The sequence below is a fragment of the Podarcis raffonei genome, chromosome 9 (assembly GCF_027172205.1).
Source record: "Podarcis raffonei isolate rPodRaf1 chromosome 9, rPodRaf1.pri, whole genome shotgun sequence".
Lineage (NCBI taxonomy): Eukaryota > Metazoa > Chordata > Lepidosauria > Squamata > Lacertidae > Podarcis > Podarcis raffonei.
Window position 1 is genome coordinate 26,295,110 of NC_070610.1, and position 23,468 is coordinate 26,318,577.

Genomic DNA, 23,468 nt, shown 5'->3' on the forward strand with positions numbered 1-23,468 from the left:
AACCTAGCTTACTGGTGCCAGCACCACTGACATTAAAGCAACCTAATTGGAGATTTCTCCTGGGAGCAATATCATTACTGGCAGTGGAGAATCACAGTCACTAGGTTCTTTCTCAATGAGAATTGTACAGTTCTTGTATTCACTTTTAAAATGCACACACATTGTACTGCTGGCTGGGGAAAGGATACTGACTAGTTTTGTTGGCACGCTTGTAGCAATCATAGCAGGAACAAAAAAATCCAGCTTCTCAGACTATGTGTGGGATACAAAAGGTAAGGTTCTTCAAATAATTTTCCCTAGAAAACTAAAGCAACAGCACAATCTTATACATGCCTAGCAAGATGTAAATACCAATGCGTTCAATAGATAGGTGGGTATAAGACTGTGACCTAAAACTGTACACAGAAAATAACTTTACTAAAAAAAAAAAAGGAATACCTTTTACCTTTCCCTCACTGTTAACACTTTCATTAAAGTCTTCAGATAATTTTATTCAGAAAGACGGCTTATAAATATTTAAAATAAATAAGAATTGTCCATCTGGATGTTTAAAATAAAAGAGTATGTTATGGGGCTATGTCAGAAATGGGAATATAATCTATAAAACCAGCAGTAATGGGGACTTTTGGTTGTCTCACTCCAGTTCCAATCAACCTTAGCTGGTGTTCAGCAACATCTGGAGAACCACAGGTTCCACATCCCTACTTTAGATCAAGTCACTGATCCCATTTTAACTTCCTGAAGAAGTTCTTGAATAATTAATCCTGATTTCTATATGCAAATGCACAGCACTTCCATTCATTTCCATCTGCTTGCAGTTTTTCCCCATATTGCAGACGGTGCTGACTAGGACTGAGAGTGTGTGTCTTGCTCGTGACAGAGGCATGATTCAAACTTGGGACTTCCCGATTTACTCGCAATTCCTTTGTGGCTCTGTCCATGACAACCTCCAAGTTTTCGAAGTCTATTCCGTGAGCACTGAGAGTGAATGAACCCCAAGCACTTGCAGACTCATGAAATGCAGCCATATTCATATAATACATTACCCGCATTATTTAAATAGGTGTTCTGATAGTTTGCTTTCCAAGAATGTGTGCGCATGTCTGCAATAATTCAGTACACTTACCTTTTCCAACAGCAGAATGTATTTTTTCCATATCAAACTTCACCTTTGACCTTCCTGGCGTACTCAACATTTTTTCCCAGACCAATGTTACCTCTTTGAGGCATGGGGTGATTTCTTCATAATCAAGCTTCAGACGTTTGTTTAGCAGATTGTTTTCAGAAGCTAGACAAAAAAGATTAAAGAGGTACATGCTAATGACATCCAGCATATGATAAATGGAGCTTTGACAGTTCACTGAAAATGTCAGCCTAATGAACCATGACACTCAAAAAAAGGCAAGCGTGTTTCAGCAGCTGCAAAGGGGAAATAAGGTAATATAAGAATACGACAATGCTACTGAATCATATTCAATGTGCTGCTGCCCCATTATGGGCATTTTGAAAGGTGTCATCCTAGGGCTTGCCCTTACCAGCAGTTTACTGCATGAAGTTACTGAAAACATTCATCTTACCTGCACTGTTTACAGTTTACACATAGAAAATAGTACAGACTTGAGTCCAAGCTGAAAACTGTTGTTAGTGTGAAAATGCAGCCGACATGAGCCATACAGTCAGTGTTCCTATAGAAGCATCAGGTGGGTGGGTGCTAATTGGGGTCAGGATTAGGTAAAAAAATAAGAAGGGGAAACTGAACTCCCTGCTTACTGATATTAGGTAGGTGCCTTCACTGTACTTTTTTCAGCGCCTGCTAAACATATTTTTGTTCAGGAAAGTCTTTCCAGATGCACAGAAGTTGACGTGTGTTTTAATCTGCTTTCAGCTTAACTGTTGGTTGTAATTACATTTTAAATTTTTAAAAATACCTGTTTTCAACTTTTTCTACCATGTTAATGTTTGTTTTATTTTCTGTAAACCACTTACAGTCAAGCGGTATATATATAAATAAATGAAATGCTGTGAGCACTACCTTGGGCCAAAGGAGGAGGAGTCCCAACTGTCTATTCTGGGTCTTGCCATGCTAAGAGGGAGATAATTGCCTATCCTGAGGCTCTTTGCTGCCCAGCAATGGGAAGGGAAGGCTTTGCTGTTACAAGATCTCCTGGATTAATTGCATTTTGAGGACAGAAAGTACAGTCAACTCGCAACTTTACACAGCTGAAGGCTAGCCAGTTGAAATCACACAAATTAAATGCATGGAGGGAAGACAGCTTACAAGCTCATTCTGCACTGGGTTTTCCCAGTGTGGAAAAGAGCTTTTAAGCTCCCAGACTTGCTTACCAAGTTCTGGGAGGTTCACATGAAGGCTCTGGGAAGCTCTCGTGAGATCTTGGATGGCCCCAAAAGATCCTGCAAGAGCTTCCCAGAGTTCGCTAAGCATGCCTGAGAGCTTAAAAGCACTGGTAAGTGCTGTACTATGTTTTTTACGTATCACTTTCTGGCTTTTAAAGGGTTGTTTTGACTATGCATGATTTCAGCTTTAAACACTATCCCCAGAAAGTAACCCATGCATAAGATGCAAATTGACTGTATTGCTCTTTTTCTGAAGATGAAAGGGTTAGGGTTAGGGACTACCATATGCCAGAAGAAACCCTATAGAGAGAGAACTGGAACAGAGGGACAAAAGCAAAAGGAGATGGAAAAAAGACAAGTTAATGCACTGTGTTTCCTTCTACTTAAAGGGCAGCATTAAAAGCACTGCCTGGACACTAAGCATAACTTGGAACCATATTTAAAAAGTAATCTGTCATATTGTAGCTATCACTTTAATGATGTCTGCTTTGATATATGCACAACAAGCCCTTGCTGTGATGATACATTATCAGCACACTGTCATTCTTGGGACATATTATTCCAATACATCATAAGAATGCTGTCACTTTTATGATTTAATAGCATTATGCATCATAAAAAACAGCACTTTCATTTATTATAGGAGTGAGACAATCTATAGGAGAGTCCAGCCTTAGTCCTCCGCTGCAACTTCAGTTTACAGATGGAAGAATACTTCCTTTTCCAGTTTGGTTTTGCCAGGTCCTTTCAAGATTGCACAGTATAGTGGCATGCTAAAAACCATATGCGAACAAAGAATAAAGGGTTTTTCCTCGCCTCAGATTTCCGGATCATGACAAAATAAATTTGCTTAATAGCACCTTACCTGGGCCATGCAGTAAAGGAGAAAGGGGAAAAAATGCAACTAAAAGCAGCAGACAGATCATAGCTGTGAGTAGCCACAGAAGTTGTGAAAGGGCTTGTTTGGAGGAGAGGGTCAAGGGGAAATTCTGTCTTCCATTTTTGCATCTTTCATGGATTATAGAGGATACGAGGCAGAAATAAATGTTTCAGGGTTGTTTTTGTTGTTTTTCAAGTGTCCCTATTGCACTTAAAATATTTGTAGGATGACATTCTATTTCCACCAGTACTAGTTTAAAGCCAGTACCTCTCACACAGATTAAAGTGCAAGCTCAAGTCTTGGGAGATTTTGACTCAGAATGACTTAGCAGGACACTAACAGAGGTTGAGTACTTTAAGCATCTAGAAGGTGGATCCAAATATACCAAAGCCACAGGTCAAAAGAGTCAGAAAATGAGCACCTTATCAGCACTTCCAGGAACTAGGCTAAGAGTAGCCACTGATAAAACAAGCAAAGAGACTATTAAGATAAAGTAAACAAACTATGGGTAAAGTACAGCAAAAGAAGGAAAGCAAACAGGACAGGATATTGGGAAGAAAGGAATCTGAATAAACACAAGGCAAATGTTATCAACAATACTTCCAGAACACTTATTTATTGTCATGGTAAAAAGTCCAGTGATGTAAGGTTCCCCTACTCCTGCCATTCCTCAAGTTTTTGATCCAGTAATTTACTTACCTTGCAACTTTTGATTTTCCTTTTCCATCCTAAGAAGTAGTATCTGCTGCAGAATTGCTTTTTGCCACAGTTCCCGAAGCTCTCTGGGTGTCCTCTTCCTCTCTTCTTTTACTGCCCTAAAGGGACCATCTTCACAAACTGCTTGCAATGGTGATCTGGGTGGAAGTTCGCCCAACTCAGAGTATTCTTAATATGGTGACAAAGCAAGAAAGAAGCATTCAGAAGCCTTTTATTGATATCAGAATCCTTTTAAATTGGATTTCTAGATCAACACCTCAGGTAAGCATCAGTTACAATATATCGATAATAAAGGTTTGTGATGCTGTGGAGAAAATTTCCCAGTCTGTGCAAGGTAGGGGTGGAAATGAATAGCTAATCTCAAAGAGCTGGAGATCCTGGAAGCAGATTAAAGTGGCTTGCATGCCATCGCTATGCAATGCATGTCACTTTCCACTTAGCAATTGTAACATCTGGTGAAATTTACCAAAAACACAAAACCAAAGAAGCTCCCAGAAGTAGTTTGTGATATGGCAGGAAGTCAACTGTTCTAATTTTTAAAAGTCAAAAATTCTACTGGAGATCCTGAATACCGTGGGCACAATTCTCAATGGAAAGATCCACCTTATTTTGGGGAAGGCTGCTCTATGCACACCTACATGCAGATTTTACTTCTCCTTGCCATATATATATATATATATATATATATATATATATATGAGAGAAATGAATTAGTCTCCGCCAGGAAATAAACATTTAAAATTGGATACATACTGTACTAATACCACAGTACTTTTAGGATGCCAATAATCAAAACAGAATAATTCAAAAATTGATTCTTATACTGGAAGACTCATTCCAGTGAAGTTAATGGGACTGTACATGAATGCCCATATGAGCAGAATGCTTAAAATGAAAGACTGGAATCAGGGGGAGATCTCGGCTGAGGATTTAAATCTGCCACAAACACATTGTGCTGGCACTGGAAAAGTGATTATTTCTCAGCTTCAGTTTCCAAATAGTAAAAGGGCAATAATAACATTGTGAGAGCAAAAAATGAAGCAAAGGACAACAAAGCAAGCAAACTGAATCAGTGTGCTGTTGTGCTAATACATCTTAGCGTTTGTAAATAACTTTAGAAAAACCTGCATATTTAATCAGGTCTGTGAGCTGACAGAAATTCTGCATATCTGCAATATGTGTAAACTATGAACTTTTTCAGATAATTTATTTTGCTTCCAATGGAAGAACAATGGAGGTAATTAGAGCACCACCCTTCCTCAGAAATTGCAAATTGTACTACTCTGTCTTTTGCTTAAGATATTTAACCACACATAGGTGCCCATTTTTGCAGCTGTTATAGAAATAGCAACTCATTTTTCAAAAATAAGAACAGTTTCTAAGGATGTTGACTTTTATTATCTAGCAGCCACTTCTGAGCTCTTCTTACACAAAGTCCTGCATTTTGCTAAACAGTGTCTACAAAACCTGGATCATATACAGGGCTTATCAAACTCAACTGGACTTTATTCTCAGTACAGTAGTTCCTTTAAAAAAGCACGTAACATGAACACAGTGGTCTCAATCAAAGTGCTGCACATGGTGTACGGCCCACCCCCACCCCTTCAAAAGCCACTTCAAAGGACAGAAGGTATATCCTGTAAGACACAAGTAGCTTCTGCTGGATGGAAAAAACAGTCACCACCCATTCTGTTTGCATGTGTGGGCCTCTATGGATCATAGCCAGCATTACTAGCAAATTCCAGAGCTTTGATCATTTGTGCTCCTTACTTTCAATGCAAGAATCTAAATCCTCCCAAAGCACAGACTGAAGAGCAAAGCACTGCTAGAAACAACAGTCATTCCATTCTTAAAAGTTAAAGATCTTAATTCATTGCAGGGGTGCCATCTCACCCTCGGGATTGTGGGTGCCCACTGCTGCAATGCAGATGTGCGGCGTCGCATGCACACACGCATGTGCAGGCATGTGCATGTGACGTTGCACATCAAGGTTGTGGAGGCTGGTGGCGACAGCAGCAGCAGCAGCTCCTCTTCCTCCTCTCCAGAGTCAGCGAGGCACCTTTTTCCATGGGGAGGGGCTCGGACTTGGCAGCAGAGAGACTCTATTTCCGTGACTGAAACAAACACCCCCCCCCCTCTTGGAAAAGGGTCTCTCACTTGCTGGCTGCGGAAGGTGGAGCTGAACTGCTTCTCTCCCGCTTGCCGGCTTTTCTCATTGACTTTCTGGGTGCCTGGTCGCCACAATTGTTGTGGGTGACCAAGCACCCACAGCCCCCTAGAGCTGGCTGGTATGATTCCTTGCGAACCAAACTCATGAGGCGTTTGACCTTTAAAAGCACAAGGGACTCAAACTGAGCAGCTCTAATCTTCTCGAATCACAAGCAGAAGAAACAGTGCCACCCAGTGTACATGTTGAAAACAGCAAGCACAATTTAGCAGGGCGACCACCACCATTTCCCCTCCTCAAATTGTGTAGTTTTAGTGCCTGCTGCCAACATAATTGCAAATCATATTAATAGCAGGAAGTGGTGCTGGAGGATGTAGCTCAGGCATAGGCAAACTTGGCCCTCCAGATGTTTTGAGACTACAATTCCCATCATCCCTGACCACTGGTGCTGTTAGCTAGGGATGATGGGAGTTGTAGTCCCAAAACATCTGGAGGGCCGAGTTTGCCTATGCCTGATGTAGCTGGTAATGCCAGGGTATTAGTGGGGCATCTGCTGCTGACATAAAAATGTTTGTATCAAATACAACAAATTAAATGGAGAACATTTTGCCTTCTCAGGCTGCTTTTTAAATCCTTCTGAGTTTAAAGAACATTAAGAAGAATCCTGCTGGATCAGTAGATTCACTAATTATGAATATTTTCTTTGGAAATTCATGATATTGTCCATCCACAAAAAATTAGATATTTTATTTGTAGCATGTTAGGCAGGTTCTTTTTATCTAAGGAAGACCATTACCATCGTGCCAACTAGGAGAATCGCATCCTTTCTGTGGGGTTGCCACTCTTAAGAATATCTGTTGTCTCCATGAATGCCGGCGGGTCCTCACAGGGCTTTCGTGGATAGAAGCTGCTTCACTTGACTTGGGCTTGTAGTCACTAAAATTAGAAGGATTGTCAGAACCAGATTTGTCTATCGTTCCAGTAAAAACTGTAAAATGAAGCTAACGGCAACATGTTTTGCAATCAAGCAGAATGAACAAATCCTCCAAGTATTTGCAGCAACAAAGAACAAACACCAGTTCTTCATGTAACACGCAGGCCCCTTTAGAGAAATGCTGGGCCCACGTGAAACTAATATTTACTTTTAGTTGCTAGCGCTACCCCTTTCACCCAAAATACCTCTGACAAAAACAGCCTATGGAGAGTCTTGTGCTCTGAACCTTGAACATCCTTTTATAAAAATGAAGCAGTGGGAGTGAGAGGTAATATAAACCTCCAAGAAAGGCCTATGGGGTTTTTTTTACCTTCCCCACACATATTTTTATCATACCCTTATTTTTTTGGAGAAAAGGCTACAGCATAACATTTCCCCACACTTTCTTGATTATGCGACACCATCCCCATAAGGTGACATCCTAAGTCATCAAACTCTAAATCACTTTCCCAGGTTCTGCAAATCCGGCCACAAGTAGAAGATTCTTCCACATAGTCAGTATTACCGCAACTTTCTTGCAATGGCCTCACTTATGCTGGTGGCCCTTAGCCACTGGCACCCTGCCACTTACAATTTTCTTCTCAGGTAAACTGTTGTCGTCTTTCCACCTGCAATTCTTTATTTTCTGTTCGTCATTTTGAGTCAAACTACTATGAGATGCATTAATCACGCTTTTAGAAAGCTGTGCTTAACGCTACTGGTTTTCCTTTGAAGAAAAAGCTGCTATTTCTCTCCAAAAGAAATGTGAAGAGCTTTGTCATGGATTCACAGTAAGCAAGGTGGGGCAGATAGGAAACTGGTGAGATTGGGGAAATGGCACCAAATCAGGGCCTGCAGCTGCATTTCCTCCAAAATAAAAGCGGCAGCATTAATGAAATGTATACTTTGGCCCTTTGAGAGAGTTTCTAAATGCACAATTGGTATGGAGGGTTCGTGTGGAATGTGAGAAACTACAACTTTGACCCATTATGCTCACAAACAGCAGTCACTGAAAAGCTACTGAATAAGGACGGCAGCTTACTTTATAAGAATCACTGCCATCACATAACTTTAGAAAAGCCATGGTCTTCACACTATCTACCGTATTTTTTGCTCTATAAGATGTACCAGACCATAAGATGCACCTAGTTTTTGGAGGAGGAAAACAAGAAAAAAAATATTCTGAATCTCAGAAGCCAGAACAACAAGAAGGATCGCTGTGCAGCGAAAGCAGCAATCCCTCTTGCTGTTCTGGCTTCTGGGATAGCTGCGCAGCCTGCATTCACTCCATAAGACGCACACACTTTCCCCTTACTTTTTAGGAGGGAAAAGGTGAGTCTTATAGAGCAAAAAATACGGTATATTATTTATAAATATGAGTAATACACACTGAAGTGAAATGGCTTTTTAATTAAATTACCACGCCAACCACATTAGAACAATTACAACTTTTAACAATTCCCACTGCAGTCTGAGACAATGTTTCTTAAACAATCACAGATTTTTCAGCTGCAGGAAGAGAACCCTACCTTTTTGTGTTCCTAAAGTCAGAGGTGTTATTTTCATCTACAGGAGCCAGAAATTTTAAGAAGTTTGGCACAGAAGAGGAAGAGTGAAGCTTTTTCCGTAGAGCAGAACGGTAGGAGGTGCTGAGAGCAGTTGAAAGGGGGAAGTTCAGAAGGAGGAAGTGTAAGTATACCAGGTGAAATTGAGAACAAAAACACAAAACAGAAAAAAAAACCTGATCAGTATTAAACCAGAAAAATAATAATATTTGTAGGTGTTAAAACAAATAACAAATCAGAAAAATAATACTTGTAGGTGTTAAAACAAATAACAAGAAATCAAAGGCTAACACTGAAAGACATTTTAAGTCTCTTTAGGGCTTTAATCCAAATCAGCAATGAATAGGAAACCTCACTTCTCGGACTTTTGAATCAGTGGGAGGAGAAATCACCTTGGCTTTCACCTCCCCCTCAGAAATGAGTGGGGCAGCAGTGGTTTCTTCTGGGTTGGTCTCATGAAATGGAAGGGAAATGTGGCAGAAAATCACCAAATATGATGGTTTGTGTAGGGCTGCCATGTGACCCTTACATGAAATTTACTTGAATTAAGAAGATTTCGGCTGGATCCATGTATTTTTTTCCTAGCACCAAATGTGCAGCAAACAAATGCATTTTAACTTTCTTCCTCTCCTGGCTTCTTGATGAAATAGTCGTGAGAGAGTCGTTAGGTGGACATTTAAGGTCAATCTATTCCCACTGCTTTTCTCAAGCTTTGCAATAGCATACAGTAAAAGTAAAGGGACCCCTGTCAGTTAAGTCCATTCATGAACGACTCTGGGGTTGCGGCGTTCATCTCGCTTTACAGGCCGTGGGATAATTTTATGAGCGTTTGTCTGCTTCCGCAGACAGTTTTTCCGGGTCACATGGCCAGCATGACTAAGCCGCTTCTGGCGAAGCCAGAGCAGCGCACGGAAACACTGTTTACCTTCCTGCCGGAGCGGTACCTATTTATCTACTTGCACTGTGTGCTTTTGAACTGCTAGGTTGGCAGGAGCAGGGACAGAGCAACGGGAGCTCACCCCGTCGCGGGGCCTCGAACTGCCGACCTTCCGATCGGCAATTTTAAAGTTTATCTTCTCTGTATCGTTTCAATTTTAGTATATGTGCTGCCGAAGCGAGCACAGCAATTTTAAAGTTTAAACCACAGTGCCTAGTAAACAATAATCTGAGTGTGGGATAATGCCACTACAGAGAAGCTTCAGAAGATGCTCCTCAGAGTAGGGGAAAAGTCCACTCCTGTTCCTCAGACTACATAGCCCACCAAAGGTTGTGAGAACTTATTTTTACTTCCACATAATTAAGGAAACACCTCAAATGAAGCATGAAAAGTACATCCATATAGGTGAAAGCATGAAACCACTGGGGTTTCTGGTGGTTTTTATGTTTTAAAATGTTCTTTAAAATGCGGATCATAAACAAACTCCCCACATCTCTTCTCTCACCTCTTTGGCACAGCATGCCCACTTTGTTCTCCGCTTGAATTATGCCTAAAATGTTTAAAGAAATTGGGCGAAGAGGCCGAGGGATTAAGACGAGCTGGCGGAGGAGGAGGAGGAGGAGGAGGAGCCGGTGATGACTGATCGGAAGAACTTTTAGAGCTGCAGCCAGGTGTATTCATATTTTACAAGGAGGGTTCCAGCAGGGAAGATTAAACAAAAGGCAAGACAGAAAGAAACGTGACAAATCAAAGAAAACACTGAATATTTACAGATAAATTGTAAACAGATAAGAACATTGGAAGGATTACTGTAATAACCTGCAGTTTTATAAGAATATATATTTAAAGTAGATGAATAAATTAGCAAATTAAGTTAATTTGGATTTGCAGAAGATATTAAAAATAAATTTAAGGAACCGCAGAAAGAGGGGGAAGGAAGTCAAGTTTTGAAATGTTAAAGTGATTGTAAATTAGTGAAATGTATAAATATGAAAAGCATAAATAAAATTTTAAAAAAGACAAAAAGAAAAGGGCAAAGAGCTGAATAAAAAAAGATGCACAACATCAGTGCTTTTGTATTAACCATGTTAAATAACAGTACAGGCACCAGGGACAATGGGAGTGCTCTTCCACTGATTCTGCCTCCTCCATGGTGCTGGCCTAACCTAAAAGATATTCTGATGTCCCCAGTAGGAAGGCAGACATATGACAATCTTGGAATGGTCCTCTTCTAGCCCTAAACAAGCCAAGATTACCTGACTCATTTTCTCAACGCTTATGTGAGCAACAGGAGCACAGCTTTCAAGACCGTGGGAAGGCTTTACAGTCCAGAAAGGGTGATTGCTGGTTTCTCCTACATATATTTCCCAGCCTGCATCAGGCCTTGAGTTGTCAACAAGGTTTTATTGCCAAGGCTTTGATATATGGATTCTGAACAATTTCCATGCCCGTTAGCAACCACACCCAGCAGACCAGGGGATAATGCAGGGTCAGGACTGTTGATGCAATATGTATAGTGGAGGGATGCCTAAACATTTTGAAACCTGTTAATGCTCTTTTGGGGATGCATTTCTGCTGTCATTCTAAGCAGCTACTGTGGGAAGAAGTTCCCTTGAAGTATCGCGTAATTGCAACACAAATGCAGGATCAAGTTCCTAGCAAGCTCAGTTGTCTAGTAACTTTGTATGAAATAATAATAATAAATCTGAATTTAAGATAATCACTATTCTGATAGCAGGGAACTTTAAAACATGGGTAGGCAAACTAAGGCCCGGGGCCGGATCCGGCCCAATTGCCTTCTAAGGAGCTAATATGGGAAGAAGTTCCCTTGAAGTATCGCGTAATTGCAACACAAATGCAGGATCAAGTTCCTAGCAAGCTCAGTTGTCTAGATAAGTTTGTATGAAATAATAATAATAAATCTGAATTTAAGATAATCACTATTCTGGATAGTAGGGAACATTAAAACATGAGTAGGCAAACTAAGGCCCAGGGGCCGGATCCGGCCCAAATTGCCTTCTAAATCTGGCCCATGGACAGTTTGGGAATCAGCGTGTTTTTACATGAATAGAATGTGAGCTTTTATTTAAAATGCATATCTGGGTTATTTGTGGGGCCTAGGAATTCATTCATTTCCCCCCAAAAAATATAGTCCGGCCCCCCACAAGGTCTAAGGGACAGTGGACCGGCCCCCTGCTGAAAAAGTTTGCTGAACCCTGCATTAAAGTGATGCACACTTTCTTTGGGTTTTGCATAACCAAAGTTCAGAGCAAAGAACATTTGACTATATGTGCTTGAAGCAATGGAAGTATATATCGCCTATATTTAAAATTAAACTTAGCAAGGCTTTTTTAAAAAACAACAACTAACCCCTATTTTCTCCCTTACTCCCCAAAACTTTACCAGCTCTGTAACATGCAAGCAAAAGCAATACAGCAGTGCCGTATGTCACAAAAGTTGAGATCAAAGATGAACTGTGAAATAAAACATTCTAAGCAAGTTCAGCTTCTACTGAGCAAGCAGCAGCAGGTTGAAAATAGTGTTGTGGCAAAATGATACTGATGAACAATCTGCAAGTCCATAGCTGTAATGCTAAAGCCCTCTAGATATAACAAACAACAAGGTTCAAAGAAAGGACAAGGAAACCAACCAAAGCCACAGAACCTCTTTCTTTCACTCTTCCTCCTCTTTCTGCCACTTCTGGTATGTGTAAGGAAGAAAAAGTGATTTGGCACAAATCCCAATTTGTAATAGTCTAGATATGCCTGGCAAACCAGCGTAAACCAGCATTTTTAGCAAAGCAACACAGCTAACATGTGCAAATATTTAGAAAACATATGAAGTATACTGACACAAGAATATGAGAAGTGTTAATCAGCAAATATAAAAGCATTTCATGCAATCAACTGGGCAAAATAGGACAGGGCCCCAATCTCTATCAGCAAATAGAGGAATGTATCCCTCCTCCTGCCCAATTTACAAGTATTTGTAGTCACTAGATATTTAGCCTTCATTTCTGTAGGTACTATCCAAACTTCCCATACTGTTCTTGGAAAGGAAATGGCACGCATTTTCTTTGGTTGCATGCACTTCCCTAACAGACGATAACAGGAAAATACCTGCAAGTAAGACAGGATTCTAGTGTCTGAATCATGGACCTTGATACAAATATTCCTCAAAGTCTAAGAGCTAATTCATATTTCCCAATGAGTAGGAGCACTAATGCGACAGAGAGAATGTCAAAGGTTTCAAATGATGAGTTACCCAAAGACTTTTTGATGTTTCATTTATAAAGCATCCTGCTATGGAAAAACACTTTGTCACATTATCTGAGAATTTTAACATTTATGTCCAGAAACATGCTATGGTTGGATATATGAGATCTTGTTTTCTCTGACATACCTTAAAACATTTAGCCCAAATTTCTCCCCCAACAGCATCCTGTTTTAAACTTAGCCTTACTTTTGCTGGTTTGGAGTCTCTGTGCTCACCGAATGATACCTCATAAGTTTCCTTTGGGGAACAGTTGGAGATGCTTCAGTGGGTTCTGAGGCTTCCTGGCTTTCAGTTGGCACATGGGTCAGAGTATTAGCTCGCCTTCTAAATCCCTGGTAAGCTGATTTTGCAGACTGTTCAGTAGACAGGCTTTCTAGCTCACTTGAGATATCACCTACAGATCCATTTGCCTTGAGGGGGCTCTCTGGGGGAAGGTCTTCTTTCTCAAACAGAGATGTTTCCTGTCAACATAAAATATATGCACATATAATTAAGCATGGCATAACTGTTATTTTTTTCAGGCTGCTCTGCACGTATCATATATGCTTTACTGCTGCACTTCTGCAATTTCATTTTTCCATTGTCTGCATGTATAGTTCCAACAAGATTTCATTCCTGTTTGGGAAGCCCAGAAGGGTTTACCAAGAATATGTTGTTATTCATATCCTACAGATCATAAGCTTATCCGAAACATGAATTGAACCATGAACAAAATACTCATGCTGCAGAAGGTAAGTCTGGCCTGGAATGGGAGATGTACAGGAAGTTAAAAAGAAGGGGCTTCCGATTCTGCTCTGCCTCAATGGAGGCAGCCCCCATGACAGCGGAAGATCATTGGCAAAGGAAAAACAAGGATGATTGAAGGTAATAATTCTTGCAAATTCCCCCCAGGGATGGGGGGAAACAGGCTTCACTCACAGTTCGTCTCGGTATCTGGCTCTCACTCCAGCATGAAATGCCGGCGGGGGGGGGGGGAGGCGCTGAGTGTAAAAGCACTTCGCCTGTCGAAAACCCTCCAACGCTGCCATTAAGAAGCAGAGGTTCTCCTGTTAATTAGGGCTTAATTGGACTAAAGTACAGGCACATGCTAGAAGAGATGAGATCACAAACTGCGGAACAAACCAACTGCAAGGACTTTAAGGTTTGAACTTAAGATAAGACTCCATTCAGTGCAAAAGATGTGGGGGGAGGGGAGTCTACAGTTTCTTTATTTAAAGCGTTCTTCTCTACATTTATGATTCAGCAACCCTCCTCTGAATGTTAGTTCAAAATATATTTGTACAAGCGAGGATAGAATAAATTGGGTTATAAATATGGAATATAACATCAAATGGAACTGTGTGTGTAAAAAAAGGAAAAAGAGTGGGAAGCTCTATTTTGCAAAAGATTTACTCTTCCCCATCCTTTATTATTTATGAAGTGAACTGAATAATGCTAAGAGGACTTAGAATTTAATTTAATTGGAAGTATAATTGCTCATATATCTTCAGTTGGAAGGAAGGATGAAAGGCGTCTGTGAACTGCCAAGGAACTGATAAGGGTTCTTTATTGAGTCATCTGCAGTTCGACAAACCACTCTTCTTCCCAGGATGAGAGGGAAAATGGTGACAGCAGGTAATTTACTGGGACAGAGTGACTTTTGCAGCTGTTGTTAAAGTTGCAAAACAATAAAGCACGGGATGGAGTGATGGAGAAATTTCTTGAACAACAGTGGGATATAAGCTCCACCCAAGGCATGATGGATAACAGCAACAACCGGGGGAAAGAAGGACATAACATCTTACAAGGACAGGAAGTAACACCACGGACAGAAATGGCACACACAGGAAGAACAAGGATATAGTTTGAGTTCCTTACTTCTAGTTTTACAAATCATTTAATGTGTCAACACGAATAGAAGTTATTAATATTGCAGTTGTTATATAAGGGATTATTATTATGACCAGAATGTAATTGAAATTAGTAAGATTTTGGAATGCAGAAATAAAGAAAATCATCAAACCATCAAATCTAGCATGTGTGGGCCACTTTATCTAAATTATATAATTCGGTATTTGAATGATTGGTATTATTACTTGTATTATAAATTGGTATTGTTATAATGAGGCTATTATTGGATTGCAATTGAAAACTAATAAAAAAATTATTATTAAAAAAAGGAAGTCAAAATGAAGGGAACTGCAGCCCCTAGGTTTTTATATAACTGTCAATTAAGTGTCTGAGATGACTAAGAATCCTATCCAGATGATCAAGTAGGTATGTTTTTGTAAACTTTTAGGTCACTGATGTGCTAAAAATTATATAGGTGTGACTTACAGAAATATGAGCAGCCAAGAGAGCTATAGAGCAGCAAACTATTCCCCCCCACTAGCCTGTTTATGATAACAAATATAATTGTTCATTCTTTTCAAAATAAAATTCAACACTGTTTAATAATATAACTGTGTGCCCCCAAAGGGCCACCTGCCTTTTAGGAAATAATATTAAAGATTGTAATATATAGTTACTTTTTATGTTTTGACATTCACTTACTTTACTTGTTGTGCTTTGTGTGCTAGACAAGGAGCTGTCCAAATCAATACTTCCAGAACTTTCCAGTTGACTTTTGGCTTTATTCCCCTACCAAGAAAATCCTCATATTATATAGGCACACATATATAAAGAAATCTGAAAATTCAAACGATTCCTTGCAATAACCCCCCAAAGTTCTCACTGTGCTGAGATCATTATTAAATTTAATTTCCTGAGTGGACTAAGAATAGCCTTGCTCTGCATAAGAAACAACAGCCTCCTTCAAAAAGGTCACTCACACTGATATTTGCAAGCAACTTGGAAACCAGCAAAAGCATGACCGCCAAGTACTAATTTAATAAGTGAACCTTTTGCGTAGTCATCAATGTTTTCCTTCCTTTCTATTTTAAGAAATCACCAATCAAATTACTGGTTATCTGCACTATGTTAAAAAATTCTTTCAGTTAACATATACGATGCCATCAGACATAAGATAACAAAATTAAAGAGCCTTACCCGAGATAAAATACTGTCTAATGACTCCGTCAGTGACCTTTTAGCCTTGCTCTTCAACATATCCAGTCTGAACCGGGGTGTGTTGCTTGGCATCTCATTTCCCATGGCCTCTACTGACGACTGTGACGTCTAGAAAGTTAAAATAACAAACATTTGTTTAAAAAGAGAGAATAAGGACAAATAGAACAAGTTTCCATAGAAGACATCCTTCCATGTTTCTAGAAGTGTCACACTATTTGTATGATGCCCGTTCTGAACTTAGAAGTAACTTTTAACAAAAAAGTTCTAAAAGGCTAAATATTTGTTGCACGGATCAGATTTTTCCCCTTACACAAGGAAAGGAAAGCTTTCCCCTCCGCTCAAATCAGCTCCCACCCCCACCCCAAAATATGTCCTAGACACAGCAATTTGGATTGCATTTATTTCTTGTGTACAAGTTTCTGGGCAGTCAGAACTGAGAGCCAGGTGGTTGAGGCATCCTTCATGGGGAAAGAAAGTTGTATTTCCAAGGAAATGTAAAGACTGTATCCAATTACTGGAGAAGATGGTTGCCAGAGAAAGTACTCAGGGTCAAATATGGATGGATGCTTGCAAAAATAACGGCAAAGGTTCAAGCGGGCTTGCACTTATGTTGTAGTCTACTGTTCAATTCAGTGCACAGCTACTGCCACAGAAGAGCATTCTGCTTAAACTAACGTTGCTTTCTCTCTTCCTTTGCAATGACACATATTCACCACTCAGAGCAATGTTAAAATAGACACTTTACTACTTCTCGCTGGTTGAGTTAGCCTGCACATGCTAGTTATCTAAATGCAAGGATTTATATTTTTAAAATTTCATTTTTAATTCATGATCCATTTATACACCACTTTGCACTATACACACACACATCTCAAAGCCGTTGACATACACAATAAGTTCTAAAAAACACATCAAATAATTCACACAACAAAATACATGCGAGTTATACAGGGCAGCATTTAAATATGTGATCCTCCAAGGAGGGCTATGCCACATGTTTTCAGAAAATACAGATCAGGTCTCATGTGCAGACCTTTATAGAAAAGGCATTTTCATTGTATGCACCAATAGATCTTTTCCAGCAATAAGAAAGGGGGGGAGGGATTTACAATTGCCTACCTGCTTGGCTTCACTAAGGTGGATATGATCCTTTTGCTTTTCCTCATACATAACTCTCAGGACAGAGATTATTAACTCATTCTCCTTCTGTTCATTTCTTGGCCTTATTTTCTGAAATAGGAAAAAGGGAACATCTATATTAGCCATCCAGATTTTGCCCTATTACTTAATTTTTGTCAGGACATTGTATGGTTAAATTTCTGCTTGCACCCTAAAATACCAGTAGATGGCAACAGCATCACAAACTAAACAAATTTAGCTAGCAAAAAAACGAACTCCAAAAACAAAACCCAAGCTGAGAAAAACGGATTACACTGCCTCGTAAATAAGTAAATAGGCGATTCACAGTGAAGATACAAGCGGGATAAGGCAAAAATAAATAAATTGCCCCATTGACAGATTTAGATAGAAGATTTCTAGGTAGAAGAATAATTATTTTAGAAATTTACTTACAGCCTTTTAATTTATATAACTGCTAAACTGAGATTTCAAGATATGACTACAACAAGAGAGGACAGCTTGCCATGTAACATGGAAGTGGGGGTGACCCTACTGTTTTGAGAAAAGCAAGCTCTGTTGGGCTTCTACATGGTTTCACACTTCTTTGGACAAGAGCAGATATGAGGACCACAGAAGTGTGTGAAGTCAGTTACTGTGATCAGTTGCTTCTGTCATTAATTGCCAAGGAATGCCGGAAGCAGCAATCCCAGCTCCCAATACTAATCTAATTGTCTCCATAAGAAATCTCTCTCTCTCTCTCTCTCTCTCTCTCACTCTCTCACTCTCTCTCTCTCTCTCTCTCCCTCCCTCCCTCCCTCCCTCCCTCCCTCCCTCCCTCTTTTACAATTTTCAGCATTTTAAAAATAATTTCCAGTATTTTTCACTTGTGAGCCAAGGGTCTGTTGTTGTTTCTTTTGATCCACCATAATAAATATCTGAGTACTTTAAAGGACATATTTCCTGTTCCACCCTACCCCCTCCACAAGAAACAGGCAAGATGGTTACCTGAATTTCTTCAAAGACTGAGGCCTGCTCCTGGTTGTTCAGCGTTGTTAGATGCTTTTGGATTTCTAGTTTAGTTTTAGAAGGATGTAACCCTAACAAGCAACAGGCAAACAAATATAGGGTAAACAAAATGATTTTAGACGGCTTGTGTCTGACTACAGTCAATTCAGAGTAGACCCACTGAAATCAATAGTTTTAAGTCCGTCACATCTACTGATTTCAGTTGTTATATTCTGAGTATTTCCTGCCCACCTAGCAGTTCGAAAGCACCCTTAAGTGCAAGTAGATAAATAGGTACCGCTTTATAGCGGGAAGGTAAACGGCGTTTCCGTGTGCAGCTCTGGCTCGCCAGAGCAGCTTTGTCACGCTGGCCACGTGACCCGGAAGTGTCTCCGGACAGCGCTGGCCCCCGGCCTCTTAAGTGAGATGGGCGCACAACCCCAGAGTCGGACGCAACTGGCCCGTACGGGCAGGGTACCTTATTCCGAGTATTATCACGTAGTTGAATACAACCCAATGACAATACCTAGTCAGGCAATATTCACAAAGTCATGTCCATCTAAAATAAGCTTTCCAGACAGGGACTACACTCACCACACTAAGGTGAAAAGCAGAGAAGCAAAAAACCCCCCAAAACCTGAAGTGACTGTGACCACAATCTATGCTTTCACAAGCAAGGGAAAAGAATAAGCTCGGAATAGGAAGAAGACCCAGATAGTAGCCAATCACTGGGGGCTTGGTTATGGATGCCACCTGTACAAACCCTTTGTGCCTGCTGAAACTTGAAGGAAGAGAACCAAGTGGAGACATTTTGTTTGATGCTAAGCAAACTGCACTGGTTTAGCTACAGCCAAAACCATCTTTCAACCAGTCCTTTAAGATATGAGGGACAATCCCTTCTGAAGTTTAAAAGAATCCCAGGTACAGTTGTACCTTGGAAGTTGAACAGAATCCGCTCCAGAAGTCTGTTCGACTTCCAAAATGTTTGGAAACCAAAGTGCAGCTTCTGATTGGCTGCAGGAAGCTCCTGCAACCAATCAGAAGCTGTGGAAGCCCTGTCGGATGTACGGCTTCCAAAAACAGTTCGCAAACTAGAACACTCACTTCTGGGTTTGCGGCATTCGGGAGCCAAAATGTTCAAGAACTAAGCTGTTTGAAAACCAAGGTATGACTGTATACTTAATACTTTTTAAAAAACAAAGACCCTTTCTTGGGCTTGCAAAAAAACCCCAACCCAACCTCAACAACACCCTCTTGGCCTATTTTGCTCCCCAGTTTTTCTATCCAGCACATGAAAGTGTTGAAAAATATCTTTTTAGTATTTTGGACCTTGTAACATGCAAATATTTGCCAGATAAGGACTTTTCTCCAGACTTCTCGAGTACTGCTCAAGTAGCAAAGTTGTTTTTAAATACACATAAGTTTGGCAAAGCACTTCATGCTTGATTGTTTACTTAGCAATAATCCATACACATTTTTTTTAAAAAGCAAACATGTACCATGCTGTATAATTCCTACCTTCTATTCTTTCACAGAGTTTATGCAGGCACTGCATGGGACATCCTTCACAGAGTTGGACTTGTGCTTTGGCAGTTTGTTGTATAGCAGCTACTGTAAAAGCCTGTTTCAAAGTCATCATGATCTCATCAACCTGGAGCAAAGAAAACTAGGGGTGAAGACCTGGTATTTAAGAAGGCTAATGAACAATGTATTAACTGCTGTTCTATATTAGCCAAATAGTGACAAATATCAAGCTTCAGAGTAAATAAGAACCTTATATAGAAGACATTCTATGTCCAGCACCTCTTTGTTTTTGTTTTCTAAAGGTTCTTACCAGAGCTTCATCTGTACATTGAAACACGTAACAAACGAAATGGAAGCCTCCATTTTCCGAAGGCTCTCTGCAGATAAATCCAAAGTGATCCACATGTCTAATTCCCTACAATAGAAACAATTATATCAAAGATTCATAAAGGCTAGGTAAAGACTTGTAATTAGTCCGCTAAGCAGCATCTTGACATACAAACTTTTGTGAAAGGCGTCCAAAATAAATATTAACTGCAAGAAAATAAAAGTAATCCATTGGGAAATAAAAAATGCACACACACACACACACACACACACACATATTATACAATGAAAGTCCAAGATTGGCAAATCTAAACTGCCTCAGCCCAGTGAATCTTGTGTTTGGTTTACAGTGGTACCTTGGGTTACAGACGGTTCAGGTTACGGATGCTTCAGGTTACAGACTCCTATAACCCAGAAATAGTACCTCGGGTTAAGAAATTTACCTCAGGATGAGAACAGAAATCACGCAGCGGTGGCGCGGCAGCAGCGGGAGGCCCCATTAGCTAAAGTGGTGCTTCAGGTTAAGAACAGTTTCAGGTTAAGAACAGAGCTCTGGAACAAATTAAGTTCTTAACCCGAGGTACACTGTTCCTTAGTTGCATTTGATTTGTACTGAGACCAATGGGACGGAAGTCCTGACTTAAGTCCACTGGTTTTAATGGAAGTTAAGTGAAGCTAATGTAGTCTGGATCCAATCCAATCCATTTCTAATTTCTAATGAAGAGATTAACATGTTTCTTAAAAGGAGAGAGGGAGAGAAGAGAAGCAGAATATCAATACCATTGCTTGGTATGGATCTCAGTGCCCAGAGCTTGACATAAAAGTAATCAGTAGGTTGAGTGGTGGAGTGGCATTAAGCCCAGAGAACCATGTACTGGATGACATTTCAAAGAGTGGCCTTCAAGTTTCCATTTTGTTCATGGAAAAAAACCACAACCCCTTCCTTCTGTTAGCAGTCAAGTTCCCAAGATATTAAAAGGAGAACAGCCAGCCAATTGCTTTCAAAAACATGAAAGCACATAAACTAATTTCTTCGCCAACAAACAAAGTTAGGCCCACATGTTGCTGATCACGTGGCGGAGTTGACAAAATATTTAGAGAACTTTATAAAAAACAACCAACCCTCAAGCATCACTTGCTCAACTGAGAAGATACTCTGGTGGAGCTCCCTGCTTCAGTAAGTGCTGGTGCATGTGAACCCCATGTCCAATTCTTAGCTGAGCTAAGATGCTTCCAACCCCCTGGAGTTCTTAAGGGATGCAGTTGACAAAAAGCCCCAGTTTAGATTTGAAGATGGGGTAAAATCAATAAATGAGAAAACTGCATGTCTCTAATTGCAAGTTGTGTTGCATTATGGGAGCTTTAAAGCTTTAAGTCTAAGATGCCCAGGAGCCCAACAAAACACAACATGATTAAGAAATAAAGACTCTCTGACTTGGCAAACATAACAAGAAGTAAAAGATGAATGAGTTAAGCAACAAGGAAATGCAGGAGACAATGCTTATGTAGCATAGAATATCCCTAGTTTTAGGATTCAATGTAATTCAAGGTCAGTAAAACTGCAAAACAGTATGGCAGTGAATACAGCTCCCAAAATAATAGTTTTTATAGGTACAGTTTGGTGCCTATAGGCAGATATTGTTCCCATGTGACCTTGGAACATTAAAACATACAGCACAATTGTTAATGAATGAATGATATCCATGAGGAATTGGGTAAATACTTTCATAAACCCAAACTTCTCAGATTTTTACATTTTAATATCCATTAAGGTTGTGCATCTCAAGTTATAGAATCTTGTTTCATAAGAACAGAAGCAAAACAGAATGATTTTCCCATCTTTAAGCCTTAAAGCATCACTGCCAACAGTTACCATGGAAACAGTCTGTGGCTGGCGTCCAAGGGAGGATGTACAGTTGTAGCATATGCCCTCCTTTCTCTAGAGACAGCAAACAGGAGCATGTGTACAGTTTTTCCCATTGGTTGGGCCACTAGTTAAGCAATCCAAAGGACTGGGAGAGGGAGTTGGGTCATTAAATTTGGAATTTATTTCCTGTTGGTCTGAGAAAGCTAAATTTTGACCTTAAGGGCAATCTGCTAAGTGCTGACTCACAGCTCTCTCTCTCTCTCTCTCTCTCTCTCTCTCTCTCTCTCTCTCTCTCTCTCTCTCTTTGACAAAGGTTCATTTACTGTCTGACAAATTTCCTTTAGAAAGTAAATTTCTGGGATTTGTGTTAATTTACTTCAAGATCCACTGCAGGCAATCTTCTCAAACGTACTGGGGTTAATACGGTCCTTGGTTATTTGAAGGAATGTCACACTCAGTGAGCTTTGCTACCATCATGGTTTGGACAAACTGGGGAGGGGATCCCCAATTGCTGGGGGAAAATCTGCTGAAGAAGTTCATTGCAAATGAGACAGAAATACTAATATTACAGTGTTCCTACCACATACTGACTGCAAAGGTCACCACTACAATGGTTTTAGAAATCTACCCTGACACACATTTCTTAAGTGATAAGGAAATCACTCTGTCCTTCCATCAGAGATCAGATTTTAAAGGGAGCAGCTTTTACAAGTTAACTGTCAAAAAACTGTTACTTTCTGTTCATTCAAATTTTAGTTTATTTTCTTCCCTAGCAGTTTATTTCCTGCACCTAAATGATCACCCAAAACTTTATAAATCATTGCCACATATTCCTCTGCATGTCCCCTCCCTTCTTTGAGTCATACACTGGTTTTAGGGCAAAGATCCTGGCTTGTTAAATGGTGTAATGGAATTTAGTGGGAGAAAACCACTGCCCTGTTGTGGAAAACAACACCCAAGTTTTTAAGAACCAAGAAGGAATCAAAATCTTGGTACCTGAGAGCAAAATGAAATTTCCTTAAAGCTTTTCTCAATAACTACTTTTTTGGTATCAGGACTGATGATGTAAACTTCAGACTGGCCAATCTGAAAAAAATAAACAAAATATTAGTCAGTTGCGCCCTTCAAAATAATTTGTAGACAAAAATATGATTTTCTGAGACTGTAGTGGGTATAGTGTAGTGCATGGGTGTCAAACACAAGGCCCGCGGGCCGAATCCGGCCCGCCAGGCCTCGTCATGTGGCCCGTGTAGCCGCCGCCGGCCTTCACCTTTTATTCTCGCTTTTCTTTCTTTTTTTTTTGACACAAGAAAGCTGCCTCTTCAGTGCATGCGCGGCAGCCTACAAGCCAGAGAACGTCTGCCCTCTAGTGGCGCCGGCCGTTCTACACAGGAAACCTCCACTTTACATGCATTCCTACAGATACAACCGGCCCTTTGAGGGTGACCAAACTGCTGATGCGGCCCCCGATGAATTTGAGTTTGACACCCCTGGTGTAGTGGGTAACAACCACCACCACACTTGTTTAGGAATTTAGCCCAACCCTGCACACGGCACAAAAGGAGCTGCCTTATACCCAATGAGACTATTTGCTCATCTAGCATCATACTGTTTGCGCTGTTATTCGCCAGGTACATTACCTGCTACCTCATTGTTCTAACTGGAGATGTCATGTGCTCTACCAATGAGCTATGTTCCCTCTCCCTAA

At 40.2% G+C, this 23,468-nt stretch overlaps 1 protein-coding gene across 4 annotated transcripts in view; it reads right to left on the reverse strand.

Annotated features, from left to right (window-relative positions):
- The window catches only part of TBC1D1 (TBC1 domain family member 1), a 78,107-nt gene that overhangs the window by 16,004 nt on the left and 38,635 nt on the right, over nt 1-23,468 (reverse strand). For 2 of the 4 annotated variants that reach the window (XM_053404055.1, XM_053404058.1), the window contains 13 exons: nt 22,757-22,846; nt 19,877-19,981; nt 19,561-19,693; nt 18,043-18,134; nt 17,038-17,148; nt 15,898-16,026; nt 15,403-15,489; nt 13,057-13,331; nt 10,100-10,255; nt 8,622-8,741; nt 6,916-7,055; nt 3,935-4,120; nt 1,127-1,288 (listed from right to left, as the gene is read on the reverse strand). In XM_053404055.1, the coding sequence (XP_053260030.1) occupies nt 1,127-1,288; nt 3,935-4,120; nt 6,916-7,055; nt 8,622-8,741; nt 10,100-10,255; nt 13,057-13,331; nt 15,403-15,489; nt 15,898-16,026; nt 17,038-17,148; nt 18,043-18,134; nt 19,561-19,693; nt 19,877-19,981; nt 22,757-22,846 (1,786 nt within the window). The remainder of the gene's footprint in view (nt 1-1,126; nt 1,289-3,934; nt 4,121-6,915; nt 7,056-8,621; nt 8,742-10,099; nt 10,256-13,056; nt 13,332-15,402; nt 15,490-15,897; nt 16,027-17,037; nt 17,149-18,042; nt 18,135-19,560; nt 19,694-19,876; nt 19,982-22,756; nt 22,847-23,468) is intronic. The other 2 variants (XM_053404056.1, XM_053404057.1) reach the window with 2 other exon arrangements.